The sequence below is a fragment of the Carcharodon carcharias genome, chromosome 2 (genome assembly GCF_017639515.1).
Source record: "Carcharodon carcharias isolate sCarCar2 chromosome 2, sCarCar2.pri, whole genome shotgun sequence".
Classification (NCBI taxonomy): Eukaryota; Metazoa; Chordata; class Chondrichthyes; order Lamniformes; family Lamnidae; genus Carcharodon; species Carcharodon carcharias.
The window spans coordinates 228,452,139-228,471,625 of NC_054468.1; the positions used below are offsets into that span (position 1 = coordinate 228,452,139).

General features: G+C 43.8%; 1 protein-coding gene across 1 annotated transcript in view; it reads right to left on the minus strand.

The window, feature by feature from the left end:
• Nucleotides 1–307: 307 nt before the first annotated feature.
• nmbr (neuromedin B receptor) overlaps nt 308–19,487 on the minus strand; it is a 51,936-nt gene continuing 32,756 nt past the window's right edge. The window contains exons 2-3 of the mRNA XM_041207678.1: nt 18,493–18,841; nt 308–694 (exon numbers count right to left, since the gene is read on the minus strand). Of these exons, the coding sequence (XP_041063612.1) occupies nt 308–694; nt 18,493–18,841 (736 nt within the window). The remainder of the gene's footprint in view (nt 695–18,492; nt 18,842–19,487) is intronic.

The window sequence follows — 19,487 nt, forward strand, 5'->3', positions numbered from 1 at the left end:
TGGCAAGGACCTAGGTCCACTAAGAGGTGGAGTGGGGCACACAAGCTCATTTCACAGGCATCTACGGTCAAAAGGAAAAAGGGGAGACTTTCAAGTTTCACGAACTGAAAGGGATGCAAGGGCAAGCTTCTGATCCACCGTATCATCTCATCCTTCCTTGCTGCAGAAGAGTCAAAAGGTGCTTGGGTTGAGCAGACAGAGTTGGAGTGGAGTGGGAGTGGGGTAGGCGGGCGATTAGATAGCCTGTAAACGGGAGGTTACATAGATATGAAGCAAAATAAAAGATAGTACCCTGCTGAGTTAAAATTCATGCCGCTGACTCCTGTTTGAGGCTGTGGCCATTGCTGATGGTGTTCCTGTTGCTGCTTCTCACTGATGTCATACGCATAGCGGAGGTGCTCTGGTAATAGCTGTTGGATAGCGAGGGTTGCCGCCGCCTCTGGCACCTGAGGTGGCTGTTGAAGTGCCTTCGGAAACTCTCGCTCAGAAGGTAGAGGGCGAAGGGGTTCACGCAGGAGTTGGAGAAGCTCAGCACGCGGCCCACCACGGTGACTATGAGGTGCCCCAGGGAAGGGTCGATCTCGCCATAGTGGAAGGAGCGGTACATGTACAGGACGTGGTTGGGGAACCAGCACAGAGCGAACAGGCCAACAAACACCAGCACAATCTTCGCCAGACGTTTCCGGGTTTCCATCTGGAAAGAGAAACAGGGGAGGAGAGAAAGAAAGAGAAAAGGTAACGCAGGGGAAGGTGAAAAAGGCAGAATCAAGCGGACGTCAAGGGACGTCAAAAATAACGTTATCCCCTTCCCTCTCCGTCAACTCAAATGGCTTCTCTAACTCCAATTATTTCAAGTTAAGCAGGGAGCGGGGATAATAAGCTTCCCAATTCCTCCATGGGATGTGGGCATCGCTGGCGAGGTCAGCATTTGTTACCCGTCCCTAATTGCCCTTGAATTGAGTGGCTTGCTAGGGCCATTTCAGAGGGCAATTAAGAATCAACCACATCGCTGTGGTTCTGGAGTCACATGTCGACCAGACCAGGTAAGGGCGGTAGGTTTCCTCCCTTAAAGGACATGAGTGAACCAGATGGGTTTTCATGACAATCAATAGTTTCATGGTCACCGTAACTGAGACTAGCTTTACATTCCAGATTTATTAATTGAATTTAAATTCCGCCAGCTGCCGTGGTGGATTTGGACTGTCCCAGAGCGTTAGCCTGGGCCTCTGGATTACTAGTTTAGTGACATTACCACTATGCTACCATCTCCCAAAAAGGGCAGATCAATTTCTGTACAGAATCACATTTCCTTGCAATGAAGCACAGTAATATGAAAACCTTCCCTAGATCCCGACCTGTTTTGCCTTTTCCAGGCAATTGGCCCGCACACTGTGCATTTAAGGCATTTCCAGTTATCTTTCTATTATCAAAGGCAAAGGATAATAATGCCTACCCATTCCATTTATGTGAGAAAGCTGAATTATCATCACTGTGTACCTCAACCTAAAATTTCTTCAAATCCAATTACCATTAGCACAGATTCCCTCAGATCCTGCTATCAACAGTCATTGCTTAAATGTTCAAAAACAAATGAACAGGTTTTAAGCTGAAGGACAGAAAGGTTTCATGACCAGTGCCACATGAGGAGGGTGAATCATATTTCAAAGAACAAGAACAAAGAACAAAGAAAAGTACAGCACAGGAACAGGCCCTTCGGCCCTCCAAGCCTGCGCCGATCATATTGCCCGTCAACTAAAACATTTTGCACTTCCGGGGTCCGTATCCCTCTATTCCCATCCTATTCACGTATTTGTCAAGCTGCCTCTTAAACACCACTATTGTACCTGCTTCCACCACCTCCTCTGGCAGCGAATTCCAGACACTCACTACCCTCTGCGTAAAAAAACTTGCCCCACACATCTCCTCTATAGTTTTCTCCTCTCACCTTAAATCTATGTCCCCTAGTAATTGACTCTTCCACCCTGGGAAAAAGCTTCTGACTATCTACTCTGTCCATGCCACTCATAATTTTGTAAACTTCTATCAAGTCGCCCCTCAATCTCTGTCGCTCTAGTGAGAACAATCTGAGTTTCTCCAACCTCTCCTCATAGCTAACAACCTCCAGACCAGGCAGCATCCTGGTAAACCTCCTCTGCACCCTCTCCAAAGCCTCCATATCCTTCTGGTAATGTGGCAACCAGAATTGCATGCAATATTCCAAGTGTGGCCTAACCAAGGTTCTATACAGCTGCAGCATGACTTCCCAGCTTTTATACTCAATACCCCTGCCAATGAAGGCAAGCATGCCATATGCCTTCCTGACTACCTTATCCACCTGCGTTGCCACTTTCAGTGACCTTGGACCTGTACACCCAGATCCCTCTGCCCGTCGATGCACTTAAGGGTTCTGCCATTTACTGTATAATTCCTGCCTGTATTAGACCTTCCAAAATGCATTACCTCCCATTTGTCTGGATTAAACTCCATCTGCCATTTCTCCGCCTAAGTCTCCAACCGATCCATATCCCGTTGTATCCTTTGACAATCCCCTTCACTATCTGCAACTCCTCCAACCTTAGTGTCGTCTGCAAACTTACTAATTAGCCCAGTTACATTTTCCTCCAAATAACTTACGTATACTACAAACAGCAAAGGTCCCAGCACTGATCCCTGCAGAACTCCACTAGTCACAGCTCTCCATTCAGAAAAGCACCCTTCCACTGCTACCCTTTGAATTCTATGACCAAGCCAATTCTGTATCCATCTTGCCAGCTCACCTCTGATCCCATGCGACTTTACCTTCTGTACCAGTCTGCCATGAGGGACCTTGTCAAAGGCCTTACTGAAATCCAGTATATAACATCCACTATTTCATTTATATCAAATATTAAACATCAATTAGTCAAACGCTGAAAGAAAGTAATGTTAATGGTTCATGTCATAGTGAGTGTGTTCACTCACTGTGGCCCTCTCCGCAGATGCTGTCAGACCTGCTGAGTTTTTCCAGGTATTTTTTGTGTTTGTTCTCTGTTGCTTTTTGCCATTTTCTTGTTCTAGTTTTCTTCTTCATCATACGTCAAAAGCAGATAAAGACTATTCATCCCATCAAGATCATTTCCTTGATCAGCTCTCCTCCTGTGATCTGCACACTTTATGTACCGAGCCTGCTGCTACCACTCGTTAATCAGCCTGTTGTCTAATTTACACAGGTCTCTTCCTCCTTTTTGAGCTCCAGTTTCACACATCGCAGTACGGGTATGAGTGAGGAAGGTCATCTCACTGATTTCAACTGATCCAGAAAATCTTTAGAGTGCTCCTGTCTCCCCAACCTCCCACCTCGTCGCAACATATTATCATCCCAGGGCTTCATCGCTACTACAATCTCTGAATGTCAGGAAGTCCAGGAGGTCCATGCCGGCATGCTGCAAGACCTGTTAACATTCAGACTTGGACTGATAAGTGGCAAATAACATTCACATCACACAAGTGTCATACCTTCTCCAACAAGTGAGAATCTAACAATCCCCCCTTGATGTTCAACTACATTATCATTGTTGAAGCCCCCACCATTAATGTCCTCAGGGTTACCATTGACCAGAAACTGGACTGCACCAGCCATATAAATACTGTGGCTACAAGAGCAAGTCAAAGGCTGGGAACTCTGCGGCAAGTAACTCATCTCCTGACTCCACAAAGCCTGTTCACCATCTACAAGGTACAAGTCAGTAGTGTAATAGAACGCTTTCGAAATCTAACAACACTCAAGAAGCTCGACACCATCCAGGACAAAGCACCCCACTTGATTGTCATCCCATCCATCCACCAACTTAGACATTCACTCTGTCCACCACCGACACACAGTGGCAGCAGTGTGTACCATCTACAAGATGCACTGCAGCAACTCAGCAAGGCTCCTTCGACAGCACCTTCCAAACCCGCAATCTCTACCACCTAGAAGGACAAGGGCAGCAGCTGCATGGGAACACCACCACCTGCAAGTTCCCCTCCAAGTCACACACCATCCTGACTTGGAACTAAATCAGCTGCTACTTCACTGCATGGAACAAAATCCTGGAGCACCCAGCAGCCTTCCCAGCAGCACTGTGGGTATACCTATAACATATAGACTACAGCAGTTGGATGAAGGGACCGGCTGTATTGTAGCCAAATTTGCTGATGATATGGAAAGTAATTTGTGGGGATATAAAAAGTCTGCAAAGAGATATAGAGAAGTTAAATGAGTGGGGAAAATTTGGCCAGATGGAGAATAATGTGGGAAACTATGAGGTTGCGCACATAGGCAGGATATTATTTAAATATAGAGAGACTGCAAATTGTTGCAGTACGGAGGGATCTGGGTGTCCTTGTACATGAATCACAAAAAGTCAGCATGCAGGTACAGCAAGGAATTAAGGCAAATGGAATGTTGGCATTTATTGCAAGAGGAATGGAATATAAAAGTAGGGAAGTCTTGCTACAACTGTACAGAGCATTGGTGAGACCACAGCTGGAGTACTGTGTGAAGCTTTGGTCACCTTACTTAAGGAGGGATATATTGCACTGGAGGCAGTTCAAAGAAGATTCATTAGGTTAATTCTTGGGATGAAGGGGTTGTCTTATAAGGAAAGGTTGAGCAGGTTAAGCCTGTACTCATTGGAGTTTAGGAGAATGAGAGGGGATCTTAATGAAACACATGAGATCCTGAGGGAGCTTAACAGGGCTGATGCTGAGGGAATGTTTCCCCTCGTGGTGGAACATAGGTTTTCGGGGCACAGTTCCAAAGTAAGGGGTCTCCCATTTAACGTGAAGGTGAGGAGGAATTTATTCCGAGAACCACTTAGTGGTTAGAATTCTCCCCCCAGCAAGCAGTGGAGGCTGGGCCATTGAATACATTCAAGGCTGAGTTAGACAGATTTTTGATCAACATAACCTTGACAGGTTATGGGGTCAGGCAGGAAAGTGGAGTTGAGGTCACATCAGGTCATCTACGATCTTATTGAAAGGTGGGGCAGGCTCAAGGGCCTATTCCTGCTCCTAATTCTTAGGTTCTTATGCACTGACCAACAGACACTGGTTCAACTTTTAAATCTAGTTCTCAAGCAGTGCTTAACCACACATTAAGTGGCTGAAGGGGGGGGGGATTCGATCAGACCACAAAGTTTTTTGCACCTCCCGAGGGATCACTTGCCTTTCAGTGGGGTGGGAGTGGGCAGTGCAGTATTTGCATTGTGCTGCATATTTGTGTGGGGATAGGCCGCATTGACCTGTAGGCCTTCTCCTTTGGGGGCGTCATCTGTCACGGGCAAGGCTGAAAGTGGTTCAACGAAAGAATCAAAATTAGGCTCCCTCCTCAACACCCAACATTGAAGCCTAGAAGTAGCCTAGAGAAGTATGTAATGCAAGTGGACATCTTTCTTGTGTGTGGGGAGCTATCCGTACATAAAATAAACCCTTCATCAGAGCTGAAACACACTCATTTGCTGTCTTACTTCACAAGTGATTCTGCAACGATGAAAATCTCATGTCCTGTTCTGTGGCCTGGGATTCACCACAGGACAATCATCTTCAAGCCTGTAGGAGGGGGGTTGGAGCTCAAAGCCTTTGCACCTTATAAGTACATGTTTGGCTACGAGAACCTCAGGGTGTCTCAGTCATGGTTTGCAGCCAATGAAGCACTATTAAAGTGTAGGTGCTCTTGTGGTGCAGCGAACACATTGCACACAGCAAGATCCCACAAGGAGCAATGAAACAAGTGCCCAGATAATCTGTTCCAGGTCACCTTTGAAAACTGTTACATCACTAAGTATGCCCAGTCCAGGTGAAAGGTCACTGAGCAGGAACGTTAACTCTGTTTCTCACTCCACTGACACTGCCAGAATGCTGAGTGCTTTTAGATCTGTTATAGGTGTTCATTGAGGGATAAATGTTGGCCCAGGGAACCAGGGGGAATTCTCCGCTGCTCTTCTTTGAACAACACCTGGGGATCTTTTACACCCGTCTGAGACCTCACCTTTCAAAGGTGGCACCTTCAGCAGTGCAGCTTGCCCTCAGTACTGCACTGGAGCCTAAGGTTTGAGCTCTAGTCTCTGAAGTGGAAGTTAAACCTACCACTTCCTGACGCAAGGGTGCTAGCCATTGTGTGACAGCAGACAACTTTCACACACGCAGGGTAGCATAACTGGGTTAGGAAGCTGCATCACAGCTGTAATGTTCTTCCATTACAGAGGCAATCCTAGGCCCAATGCAAACAGGGACCTTGTTAGCAATGAGCACAGCAAAGGGGAAGAGTCCAATCTTTGCACATGAGGGCTCTGCTGGGATTCCAAGTTGTGGATTGTATTGTGAATGTTCCTCATAATCCAGCAAAAAAGAAAGAAAGCTTTGCATTTATACAGTGCTTTTATAACCACTGGACATATCAAAGTGCTTTACAGCCATTGAAGTGCAGTCAATGTTGTAATGTCTGAAATGAAATGCAGTGTTGAACATTTGAAAGACAATTGGACATGCACTCAAAGATGACTATTTTTCAGAGTTATGGGAAAACAGTTGAGATGTGGCACTAAGATGGACAAATCTTTCAAAGAATCAGCACAGGCATGATGGGCCAACTGGCCTCCTTCTGTGCTGTATGTTACCAAGATTCTTCTTCAGCTACTTTGGCTGCCGGTTAAGCAGCACCTCAATTTTAAAATTCTCATCCTTGTTTTCAAATTCCCATCTCTCTCTCTGCAATCACCTCCAGCTCCACTGCTCTCTGAGGTATCTGCACTTCAAAAGGAAATTGGGTGGACACTTGAAAGAAATAAACTGGGTCTTAAGCTCTGGAATTCCCACCCTAAACCCCTTCACCTCCCTACCCTCCTCTAAAATGGTCCGCAAAATCTACCTTTTCGACCAAGCTATTGGCCCCTTGTCTGAATATCTCCTGCAACTTAGTGTCAATTTTTTTTTGATTAAGCTCAGGAGAAGCGTCTTGCAATGTATAGGTCTATATGCTGTAAATCGCGGTATATATGTCAACATGTGTGGAGGACAACCCCATTTTTCCAGACCCAAAAATTATGGGCAGGATTTTCTAGTCCTGGCCACTGCGGAGCTGGAAATTTCCACCCAAAGGCAAGGGGCCTTTGGCTGGTCAGTCAAATTTTCCATCCCACCCATAATGATTCCCACTGGGGTCAGGGCTGGAAAATCCCGGCCTATGGTTTTGCATGCACTCAAGTGAGTAAGTCATCCCCCTTTACAGCCACAACGCTATGAGGAGGTGGTGGCATCATGCTAATGTCACTAGACCAGTAATCCAGTGGCCCGGGCTAATACACTGGAGAGGTGATGATTTCACCCCATGAAGGTAGCTGGTGGAACTTAAATTCAATTAATTAAAAAGTAAAATCTGGAATTGAAAACCAGCCTCAGTAATGGTGAGCATGGCAACTACCATCAGATGTTGCAAAGACCCATCTGGTTCACTAAAGGAAATTTGCCATCTTCACCTGCATGTGGCTCCAGACACACAGCACTGTGGTTGAATCTTAACTGCCCTCTGCAATGAGCTAGCAAGCTACGCAGTTCAAGGGCAGTTAGGAATAAATACCGGCCTCGCCAGTAATGCCCATGTCCCATTTAAGCAAACAAAAGTTATGCTCGCATTGGTGGTCGGTCTCGATTGTTCTCCCCACAAATACATGTTTTATTTACCAATACCTTATAACTGGGAGTAAGGGAGCAAACAGGCGACATCGCCTGTGGTGTGAAGACGTGTGGGAATTTAAGACACGCCCACTCTTTGGCTGGGATTTTCCAGCCCTCAGGTCGGTGGGATGTTCCAGTACCACCGACGTGAACGGAGATTTCAATGGCTCGCTGGTCCCACCGTTGTGGGGGGTTGGGGGGTGGTGGGCGGGGGGGAGGGGGGAGGGAGTCCTGGCAGATTCCAGCCTGTGTGTCAGAAGCAAATGACATTTAAAAATAGCGACCACCTACACCCCAGCCAGCGTTTGGCTTTTATACTTGGCATCTCGATCAAATGCATTTTTGGAGGGATTTTGAGGGTTCAAAGGGCAACATATACACCAACATCCATGGTAAGTGCAAATCGCTGTTGCTTTAATTTGCTGCCGGAAGGAAGAAGTGTTGATCAGGATAACGTTCTGTCTTCAAAAAATCATGTGATGGAACCTTTGACACCTTGGATTTATCCCCTCATCACAGCTCCTCTGCCAATATGCTATAGCCTCAGTGGCCTGTGGGTCAGTGACTTCAACCCAGTTAAGCACCGGGGCAGTGAGACCTTCTGTATGGATTGATTCCAAAAGTGCTGTTCAGCTGGAACAAGGTTGTGGTTTGGATGTTTACTTGAATGAATCGTCTTCTCCATTTCCTATGTGTGCCGAGTCAATTCAAGTGGTTCACCAGCTATAAGCAGCTCCAGAATCTGACTGCAAACGCCATCTGTCAGGCACTGCTTAACCTGAGCTTAACCTGCATTAATCATGCTCACGGCCAGAGCTATATAGCAGCTGCCACTCGGAGTTCAGGATCTTTCTCAGGCTGATCTCAGCCTCACTGAGATCACACAACCATATGTAAACAGGCACAAGCAAAGGCTATTAAAAGCCTCACAGCAGAAAATAATGCAACCTCCAGATTCAAGACTGATTTCAACAATTTCAAACTCTAACCTCTGCCCCCATTTTGTTTTGTTAGCTTTTCCTTTGCAAGTTTTGGTTTTAACTCCTTTTTCTCTGGTCTTTGGTTTTTGGGCAGCAGCTGTTCATCATTCTGCCATTCACACCTCCTCTAGACACATCTTTTGTTTTATTACTTGTCCCATTCACACTCCTTTGGCCTTGTACCACTAACTCTTCTGTCATTTAATCTCTCCCGTCTTCCACGCTATCACAGGCTTTCCCTGTTTTTTCCCCCACACTCCCCCTTTCACTTTCTTAGAACCCATTATACATGTACCTTTCCCCAGTTTTGATTGACTCTGCTTCCCTCTCCACAGATGTTGCCAGGCCAGATGAATGCTTCCAGCATTTTCCATCTTTATTTCAGATTTCCAGCTTCTGCAGTATATTACTTTTGTAACAAAGCCACCTTATCACAAAATCACAGGATCTCACAGTGCAGAAAGAGGCCCTTTGGCCCATCTAGTCTGCATGTCATCCGCTTGTTATTTTAACTCTCCGCCCCACTCTGGCCTCAGCCTCCCACGCTATTTCAATAAAGTTCAATATAATCATGAAGAACAGACCTCTTAGGACATACAAAAAAAAAAAGAACCTCCACCCAATTTGTTCCTTATTCATTCTTGGCGTGGATTCATAGCCCAACAGTAATTATCCAGTTAAGAGCGAGCCACATTAGTGCAAGGCCCCAGTCACATATAGACAGACCGGGTGAAGGTAGCAGGTTTTCTTCCCTAATGGGCATCAGGAAAGCAGTTGGGAGATTTTTGAATCACAGCTCAACGGCTCGATCTTTTACTGAGACCAACATTTATGTTCCCTGGGGTTTATTTTTTTTTAAACAGAATTCGAAATCTCAACTGCCCAAGTAGGATTTTTAAAAATTCTTTCATGGGACGTGAGTGTCGCTGGCAAGGCCAGCATTTGTTACCTATCCCTAATTACCCTTGAACTGAGTGGCTTGCTCGGCCAGTTCAGAGGGCAGTTAAGAGTCAACCGCATGGCTGTGGGTCTGGAGTCACATGTAGGCCAGACCAGGTAAGGACAGCAGATTTCCTTCCCTAAAGGGCATTAGTGAAGATGATGGGTTTTTAACGACAATCAATGATCATTGTCATGACATTCCCTTTTTCAATTCCTGATTTTATTAATTGAATATAAATTCCACCAGCTGCCATGGTGTTATAAGTGCTTATATATTTTTCTAACTCATTCACAGGTTGTGAGTATTGTAGCCATTCCTGCAGCAAGAATGCATTTAACAGACGTTAAAGGGTTAAACGGCTGCACTGTACAGGTTGTTCTGTAAATTGACTAATCGTCAGAAATTGACCAAACTCCATCTCCCAGACTGCCTCAAGGTACCAATGTGACTTTTAAATCAACTTATAAAACAAGCTGTGCGCTGAAAGGAAATTATTCTTACAGAGACATGGACACAGATGAATCAACTTCATGAATATGCCAAACAAGAAAGTAGTTGGAATTTACAAACTACAGGCTGGCATGTTTTTGTGTAAACTGAACTATTGCAAACCATTGCTGTACTTTGCCAAGCATAACCATGGGCCAATCCAATGGAATCCCATGGTCGCCAGTACTCTCTTGGGGTTTGGTACCTAAAGGAGGAAGAGGATCCTGACCGTTGAATTCCTGTGGCCACGTTAACAGGACTGACAAATGACAATGTTTCCGCCACCTCTGGGTTGGATCCTACACCCTGTGGAAATGTAAATACAGGTCGAATATCGGTACATTCAAAACCCAAACACATCCAAAAACCGAACTTTTTTCGAATGGCTATGCAGTTAGTTTGTATGTTAGTAAAACAATGTAATGTTATATTACAGCTGTAATAAGTGTTAACAGATAAGAAGTAGAGTGTGTGAGAGTTGACAAATGGAGAAGCAACCCAGTATTTGTAGCCTATAGCTAGCCTAGACTTAGGCTATTGTAACGTAAGTATAGCTAGTCCTACCTTATATATGAGAGAACTGAAAACCGAAAGTATCTGAATACTGAAATGCAATCAGCCCCAAGGGTTTTGGATCAAGGATACTCTACCTCTATCAAAATTGCTGCTGGAGTAAAACCCATCAAAGAATGCTGATAAGCCTATCAGAACACCTTTGCTAAGTGGATTGCTTCTCCATTTGCCAACTCTCACACATTCTACTTCTTATCTGTTAACACTTATTACACCAGTAATATATTACATTGTTTTATTAACATACAAACTAACTGCACAGCCGTTCAAAAAACATGTTCGGTTTTTGGACGTGTTCGGACTTTGGATGTACCGATGAAGGATATTCGACCTGAATTTATATTTCCACAGGATGTAGGAACCAACCCAGAGGTGGCGGAATCATTGTCGTTTGTCAGTCCTGTTAACGTGGCCACAGGAATTCAACGGTCAGGATCCGCTTCCTCCTTTAGGTACCATGATAATGGTATGAACGTCGAAACAGAATTTTCCTTGTGCGTAAATGGACCGTTCACTGACCAGAATGGGGAGGTGAACAAATCAAGGTGGTACAGTCACAGGGAGAGGGGGTTGCATCAATCATTGTCACGGGTGTGATCTTTGCATTATAAGAAGTGTCTTTTTAGAGGCAGACCTTGGATAACTTTCAAGGAAACTGTGGGCAGACTTGATCATCCACACAGATGGGAACACATTCCTCTGAGTGATCGCTGGTGAGATTAAGGAGAGTTAAGGAAAATATTGTATGTTGCTTCTGTTTAAAGTTAAAGGGAACACTGTATTGATGTTTATATGGAATCTGTCATGCAATAATTAAAAGAATAATGAGTTGCACTGAGTTGTCAGCCTTGACGATTTTATCCATTTGGACAGATTTAGGTAAGATTTTGGAATTACAATGGATCTATGGCACCAAAACAGGCCATTTGGCTCAATCATTCCATGTTTGTGTTTATTCTCCATTTGAGCCTCCTCCCATCTTTCCTCATCTAAATCTATCATTGTAACCATCAGTTGGTAACAAATCTTCACCCTTTTCTCCTGTAGTATAAATTGTTGTGATTGTTTAAAATTTGGTATTCTTGCATTTGTCCTGATGAGTCTCAGATGAAAAGCTTTGGCAACATGTCTCTCTTTTCAGCGATGTTCAAGTTACTATTAATTCCCTCCTCCCCAAAATGCTTGTCTAGTTTCCCCTTAAATGCATCTACACTATTTGTTTCAACCACTCCCAGTGGTAGCAAGTTCCACATTCTCATTACCCGCTGGGTGAAGAGGTTTCTCCTGAATTCCCAATTGCATTTCTTGATGACTATCTTATGTTGATGGCCTCTAGTTACACTCTTCCCCGCAAGAGAAAACATTCTTTCTGTATCCACTCTATCAAGACCTTTCATAATTTCAAATACCTCTATTAGGTCACCCCTCAGCCATTGTTTTTCAAGAGAAAAGAGACCAATCCTGTGAATCCTTGCCTTAGATGCATACCCACACATTTCTGGGATCATCCTTGTAAATCTTCTCTGCACCCTCTCTGGTGCCCCTATGTCCTTTTTATAATATGGTGACCAGAATTGCACGCAGTAATCTGTGCGGTCTGACCAAGGTTCACGTTAAAGTATATGAGGGAAGATGTAGGTTCACCACTTAGAAGTGTCATCAGTATGGCCATTAATTAATGCACATCCCTCACTGGCCTTGGGAAGGCACTGGTGAGCCACCTTCTCAAATACATTTGAGTGGCTTGCTAGTCCATATAAGAGGGCAGTTAAGAGTCAACCACATTGTTGTGGGTCTGGAGTCACGTGTAGGCCAAACCAGGTAAGGATGGCAGATTTCCTTCCTTGTGAAACCTTAATGCATCGGATGGGTGCTTATAAAAATCTAGCCATTTCATAATCACCATTACTGATACCAGCTTTTTAATTCCAGGGCTATTTCATCCATTGAATTGAGCTCCATCTGCTATGATAAGATTTAAATTCATACTCCCAGGTCATTAACCAAGATCCCTGGATTACTAGTCCAGTAACATAACCACTGTGTGACATACCCCTGCTATAATAGCTGGCCTGTAGAGATATACAGCCATGCAAAGTCACCATGACTGATGCAAAATGTAAGTATATGATGTCTAAATATCTGAATGCAGAACTATTCTGTACACATTATAAACAGGGTGGTTATGTTTTACAGTGCAACATTCCCTCGAGACCCAGCTGGTTTTAGAAAATCCCATCAAGCTTTCTTTTTTGATTAATACATGCTCCAGGTCAATACTTTTAATGAATAACTCCTGTGTTAAAACAGCACCAGCCCTAAAGCATTGACACATGCAGCCATGGAGCTGACACGTGATGTTATTGAGCTCAATTATAAGCTGTGGGTTTGGACATTTGTACCTGTCTAATACTTATAAATACAACTTTGGATATGAAAACCATGTAATAAAGCTAGATAGAGTGAGGCTTCTTTCACACTGCAAAGATTTTGGGCACATTAACGCTACAAAGTACTGTGAATCACTTCCCACCTCATATCAATGCTGACATTTTGTAGAGTAAACCTAGCATTAGGCCTTAACCTTAACCTGGATTTACCCTCAACACTAACTTGTATAGTATTCCAAAAGTGTGTATGACACAGAAATAACTCCAATAGCTTCTTGCCTGTGTGCATCTCTACTCCTCTTCATCTCACCCTATCAGCAGACATTTCTCTTCCTTTCTCCCTCAGGGGTTTATCTGACTTCTCCTTACATGTAACTATGCTGCTCCTTTTGGTAGCAAGTTATACCTTGTGGACTAGACTATAATAACATAAGAAATAGGAGCAGGAGTAAACCACGTGGCCCATCTCCACTGCCCCTCTGCCATTCAATACAACCATAGCTGATCCTGGGCTTCAACTCCACTCTCCCACCCACTCCCCATATCCCTTAATTTCCTGAGAGACCAAAAATCTGTCAATCCCAGCTTTAAATGTATTCAGCAATGGAGCATCCACACCTATGGGTAGAGGATTCCAATGATTCACAACCCTTTGAATGAAACAATTTCTCCTCATCTCAGTCCCAAATGATCAGCCCCTTATCCTGAGGCTGTACCCCCAACCAGAGGAAACAATCCCTCAGCATCCCACCTTATCGAGCTCCTTCTTCTTCAATATCATGGTGAATATCCTTGGCTGTTACACAAAAGGCAAGGGGTTCAATTCCACACCTGGGTGATGGTATAGTTTATCTTTACAGCCATGGTAAAGCAGGTAGCATTCTTGCCTCTGAGCCAGGAAAGCTCTGGGTTCAAGTCCCACTCTAGGGACTGGACTGGACAAAGCTGACACTCTGGTGCAATACTGAGGGGGTACTGTTGGAGGTGCTGTCTTTCAGATGAGATGTAATAATGGACAACCCACAGGTAATGTTACTGTGCTAGTAATCCAGAGGCCTGGCCTAATGTTTTGCAGCCAAGGGTTTAAATCCAGTCATGGAAGCTGGAGGGAATTGAAATCCAATAGATCATTTTTTTTAAAAGACGATATAAATAGGGGACAGGTGGGACACTGGGTTGTGTGGGAGGAGAGCTGTGAGACTGAACTCTCTCAATAGAGAAAAGCTCTGTGTCTTGGTTTTGGCTTCACCAATCAGCTTGGGTCCTATTAACAATCTATCTTAACATCTCTTTGTGGGGTTCGATGTTTGATGAGTACTTTATTCTGCTACGTTAAAGGTGCCACAAAACAATAATCCGTTGTTGTTAGGGTCAGCAACCTGAAGGAGGAGGGCGATTACTGGTATATTGGTTGGACCTGTCTGAAAATTTCAGGTTAGTTCCATCACATCAACTCCCCCATTCACTGACACAGACCCCCAACTTCCCACAGTTTTTCCCACACTGGGGACTTACTGCCTATTGAGCCCTTTTTTGATATAAAGCGAACATTTCCTCATGTTCTTTGGGGCTTCCAGACAGACATTATTATGATCCGTACAGATGGGGAATCAGCCATAATGTCAAGAAGGAGTCCCTAGTGACAGATAGGCAAATGGGATGGACTGCTGGCTCTGCAGCATCTCCTCTGATGCATGAAGAGAAATTGTTTTTAATTTCACACTACCAATGTTTTTAGGAGTACAATATTGGATTCAAAGATGTAAGACATTTTCGAAGAGTGATATACTCCCCTGTTTAGTGATGGAATTGTTTTTTCACAGTGACCTCCATTTTGCATTTTATAATCACACAAGAAGAAGTGTCTTAGCTTTTATTTTTCACCATATAAACTCATGTACTTAGTGAGTGATCAGGGCAAAATAAAACCATCTCTTATTAACAAATTAGCATGAAAAGAATCAGAGTATTTTATTTCAACATGGATGAAGTAGTGACCTCAGCTTCGTTGTTTATACTGCCAAGTTTTTATTTGGAATTAGATCTGTCTCTATGGCCGAGGTTAAGAAACTTGAGGTTTCTGGGCGAGGTGAGAGTGGGTAATTTTATCTCATCTCCTTAAATAGACTCCACATTTAAATTCCACCTTTTTCAATCTCAGAATGTCCCAAGGTGCTTTACCATCAATTAAATACTTTTGGAGTGTAGTCACTGTTGTAATGCAGGAAACGCTGCAGCCAATTTGCACATAGCAAGGTCATAAACAAAGAAATGAGATAAAATGACCGTATAACCTGTTTTAGTGATATTGGCTGAGGGATAAATATTAAACAGGACCCCCGCCTTCTTCCTCAAAGAGTGCCAAGGGGTGTATTATGTCCACAGGAGATCAGACAGGAGCCTCGGTTTAGCAACTCGTTAGAAGAATGGCATCTCCAACAGTGCAGTGCCTCTTCAGTACTGCACTGGGAGTGTCAGCCTGGATTACGTGCACAAGTCTCTGCAGTAGGACTTGAACCCTTCTGACTCAGAGGAGGGAGCGGTACCCACTGAAGCATGGATGGCACTTATTCTAATTTTGCAGCCAACTCCCAATTTTACTGGTTTACCATAGTTACACAACGGTCCTGTCCAGTCAATCTCTCTTCTTGGTGTGCATCAATGGAATGCTCAATCTGCAATCTGTTCTGTCTGAATTACAATTGCAACTGTTCATTAGATACTTTGACATAAGCTTACAAGGAATAAATTAAATATAAACAAGATGTGACAAAGGTCTTCACTCTACCTTGTGAGGTAATCCTAACAACATTGGAATGTCCTGTTACTGAGTATCAGTGATAGTAATGTGCTGCTGATTCCAATCAGACCCCTTGCACCTGAGTCTACTGTCCTCCAAGACCCATTTATATTGCATTTACTCTTTTTGGAGCCTTTTTTTTTGCTATTGTTGGTGTTTTTCCAATATTATCTCCATTCCCAATTAATCTCAACTGTGACACTGACTGGGTACACTGTACTGGGCTCTCCCAGCTTAACATTACTGAAGATATGAGATTGACACCACAAAGGAAAGGTCCATTTCTCAGAATTGCATTCATTTCTGATTTTCTTTTATATTGTTTTGCCTGGCTTGATTTGAACTCAGTTCAAATTTACATCACAGAGACAGGCCATTCAGCCCAACTAGTCCGTGATAGTCTTAATGCTCCACACAAGCCTCCTCCCACTCTACTTCAGCTCACCTTATCAGCATATCCTTCAATTCCTTCTCCCTTTTAAACTGCTACCCTATAGTCATGCTCCTTCTTATCTCTGTAACTACTTCCAACCCCCCAACATATCTGTGCTCATCTATTTCTGGCCTCTTGCACGTCCTCAATTTTCATCATTCCATCATTGATAGACGTTCCCTTAGCTAGCATGACCTTAAACCCCTTTGGCTTTCCGCCTGTCTCTCCTCTTTTAAGACATTCTATAAAAGTAAGCTTTTGGCCATCCTTCCTACTATCTTCCTTTGTGACTTGCAGTCAAATTTTGTCGCTAACACTCCTGTGAAGTGTCTTGGAACATTTTAAAATGTTAAACGTATTATATGGATTTTTTCTTAATTTCTGCATTTGTTGCCAGCCCTAATTACCCTGGAGCAGAATGTCTTGCTAGGCTGTTTACATGCATACATACATACGAACATATGAATTAGGAGCAGGAGTACCACTCAGCCCTTCAAGCCTGCTCTGCCATTCAATAAGGTCATGGATGATCTGAATGTAACCTCAGCTGAACACTCCCACGCTCCTCTGATAACCTTTCACCCCCTTGCTAATCAAGAATCTACCTTTGCCTTAAAAATATTCAAAGTCTTGTCCTCAAAAGGTACATCTTTTGAGAAAGGGAGTTCTAAAGACTCACGACCCTCAGAGAAAATATTCTCCTCATCTCTGTCTTAAATAGGCGACCCCTTATTTTTAAACAGTGACCCCTAGTTCTAGGCTCTCCCACAAGAGGAAACATCCTCTCCACATCCACCCTGTCAAGACTCCTCAAGATTTTAAAGGTTTCCATCAAGCCACCTCTTATTCTTCTAGAGTGAACACAAGCCCAGCCTGAGCAGCCTTTCCTCATAAGACAACCCACCCATTCCAGGTATTAGTCTGGTAAACCTTCTCTGAACTGCTTCCAATGCATTTACATCATTCCTTAAATAAGGAGACCAATACTGTACACAGTACTCCAGATGTGGCCTCACCAGTGCTCTGTATATTTGAAGCACAACCTCTCTATTCTTGACCTCACAATAAATAATAATATTCTATTTGCTTTCCTAATTATTTGCTGGACCTGTATATTAACCATTTGCAATTCATGCACCAGGACATCCAGATGTCTCTGCATCTCAGAGCTCTTCAATCTTTCACCATTTAGATAATATGTTTCTCTTTTATACTTCCTGCCAAAATGAACAATTTCACATTTTCCCACATTATACTCCATTTGCCAGGTCTTTTCCCACTCACTTAACCTATGTCCATTTGTAACCTCCTAATATTCTCTTCACAACTTACTTTCCTACCTATCTTTGTGTCAACAGCAAATTAGCAACCATACAATCAGCCCCTTCATCTAAATCATTGATATATATTGTAAAAATTTGAGGCCCCAGCACTGATCCCTGTGGCACACCGCTCGTTACTTCTTGCCAACCAAAAAATGACCCATTTATGCCAACTGTCTGTTACCTGTTAGCCAGCCAATCTTCTACCCATGCCAATTGATACCCCCTATACCATGAGCTTTTATTTTCTGCAATAACCTTTGATGCAGCACCTTATCAAATGCCTTCTGAAAATCTAAGTACAGTACATCGACTGCTTCCCCTTTATCCACAGCACATGTTACTCCTTCAAAGAACTCCAGTAAATTGATTAACCATGATTTACCTTTCACAAAACCATGGTGATTCTGCCGGATTACCTTGAATTTGTCTAAGCGCCCTGTTATAATGTCTTTAATAATAGCTTCTAACATTTTCCCCATGATAGATGTTAAGCTAACTGGCCTAGAGTTTCCTGCTTTGTCAGTTAGGAGTCAACCACATTTCTGTGGGCCTGGAATCACATGTAGGCCAGACCGGGTCAGGATGGTAGATTCCCTTCCCTAAAAGGACATTAGTGAACCAGATGGGTTTTTACAACAATGGTCGTTGACATTGTCATGACTAGCTTTATATTCCAGACTTGTTAATTGCATTTAAATTCCATCGGCTGCCTTGGTGCGATTTGAACCAAGGTGCCCAGAACATTACCACTAATCCAGAAGAACTACTGGTTCTTCTTGTTCCCCTGAAATGTCTGTATAAGGTCAGTGACAGGCGGGGAGACCTCTCTATCTACCCGGGCAATGGTGGTTTCTGTTAACTTACCTGCCGCCTGACATGCTCGCTACTTTCTCCAGGCATGTCATGTGCGCTCTTGATTAAGCTCTGAGCGATGTGAAAATAGTAAACGCTGATGATGCCAAGGGGGATGAGATAGTACACCAGGAATATCATCACCGAATGGATTTTGGGATGCAGCTTGTCAGAGAGCGGATATGGAACACAGGCACTGAAGCTTTCGTTCTCCCCATTGTGAAGTTGCACCACCTGCGAGTACACAGCCTCCGGAACGGCTAGGACCACAGAGATCATCCAGATAGCCACCGCCTTAAGGCACGTATGAAGGACTGCACTGGATGCCTGGATATCCATGGGATTTACAATCGCCTTGTACCTGCAAACAACAACAAATGCACAAATGCTGACTTTATTCAAATTATTTACTGCGCAGAAACAGGTCATTTGACCCAGCTGGTCCGTGCCAGTGTCATTACTTCACACAAGCCTCCTCCCACCCTCCTTTGTCTAACCCCATCAGCATTTCCTTCTATTTCTTTCACCCTCGTGTTTATCTAGCTCCCCCTTAAATACATCTATGCAATTCACCCCAGCTACCCACTGTGGCAGCAAGTACGACATTCTCGCCGCTCTCTGGGTAAAGAATTTTCCCCCAAACGCCTTGTTGGATTTATTGATGACCATCTTATATTTATGACCCCTGGTCCTACTTTCCCCACAAGTGGAAATATCTGCTCCATGTCACTCCTATTAGGCTCTTTCATAATTCAAAATAACCTCACATAGAATTCACAGCACAGAAGTGGTTCAGTGCATTCAGCTGGCCCATGGTGCTGTTTATTGCTTTGTGCAAGCCTCCTCTGACATTACCTCATCTCACCTAGTCTGCACACCATTCAGTTCTTTTATCCCTCATGTCATAGGGTTGCCATCACTCCAGGCACACCCTGGAGTTTCAAGGAATTGAAGAGTCATCTTCTAATCATTGCCGTAAGCAACTTGAAACATTAAAATAAAGAATT